We start from the raw sequence: 649 nt of genomic DNA on the forward strand, positions 1-649 counted from the left end.
GCAGCAGCTGCAGCCTGTTCAGCTGCTGTGGGAGTGCGAGGAGAAGGCCTTCGTCACCCGCTGCTACGCACAGACGCCCTGCGCGGCTGCAGCTGTCGGTAGGTGTTTGCTGCTGCTGCTGCTGTTGTTGCTGCTGCTGCTGCTCGTGCTGCTGTTGCTGCTGCTGTGATTTGTACATGCTGCTGCATGCGTGTCGTCGGTGTGGCTTTGGTTGGTGCTTCGGCGTCTGTTGCTGCTGCCGTGTTATTTTCTCGTTTGCTGCTGCTGGATGTGTATCCTATGTTGCTGCTGCTGCTGCTGCTGCTGCTGCTGCTGCTGCGTTGGCGTGTTCAGGGAGCTTTGCAGCTGCGGGCGTCGTAAGGACTGCTGCAGTGGAGGTGCAGCAGCAGCTGGTGCAGCAGCAGCTGCATACCCTCACCGCGCAGCAGCAGGAGCTGGCTGGGCGGCTGCTGCTGCTGCCTACTTCCCGTGTCAGTGATGAGTTGCTGCAGCAGACCGTCGCCCCCTTTCTAAGCTCGCAGCAAGCCAAGAGCCAAGCGGGTATTGTTGCAGCTGCTGCTGCTGCTGCTGCTGCTGGTGCTGCTGCTGATGTTGCTGCTGGTGCTGCTGCTGATGCTGCATCTGCTGTTGCTGCGGCTGTGTTTGTCGT

The 649-nt window shown here is 60.7% G+C and overlaps 1 protein-coding gene across 1 annotated transcript in view; it reads left to right on the plus strand.

Moving 5' to 3' along the window:
- EMH_0005680 (uncharacterized protein) overlaps positions 1-649 on the plus strand; it is a gene marked incomplete at both ends in the record, with an annotated part of 12,040 nt that overhangs the window by 4,052 nt on the left and 7,339 nt on the right. The window contains 2 exons of the mRNA XM_013497279.1: positions 14-98; positions 334-540. Coding sequence (XP_013352733.1) covers positions 14-98; positions 334-540 — 292 coding nt within the window. The remainder of the gene's footprint in view (positions 1-13; positions 99-333; positions 541-649) is intronic.

This window comes from Eimeria mitis, genomic scaffold (assembly GCF_000499745.2).
Source record: "Eimeria mitis Houghton genomic scaffold, Emh_scaff258, whole genome shotgun sequence".
NCBI classification, from domain to species: Eukaryota; Apicomplexa; class Conoidasida; order Eucoccidiorida; family Eimeriidae; genus Eimeria; species Eimeria mitis.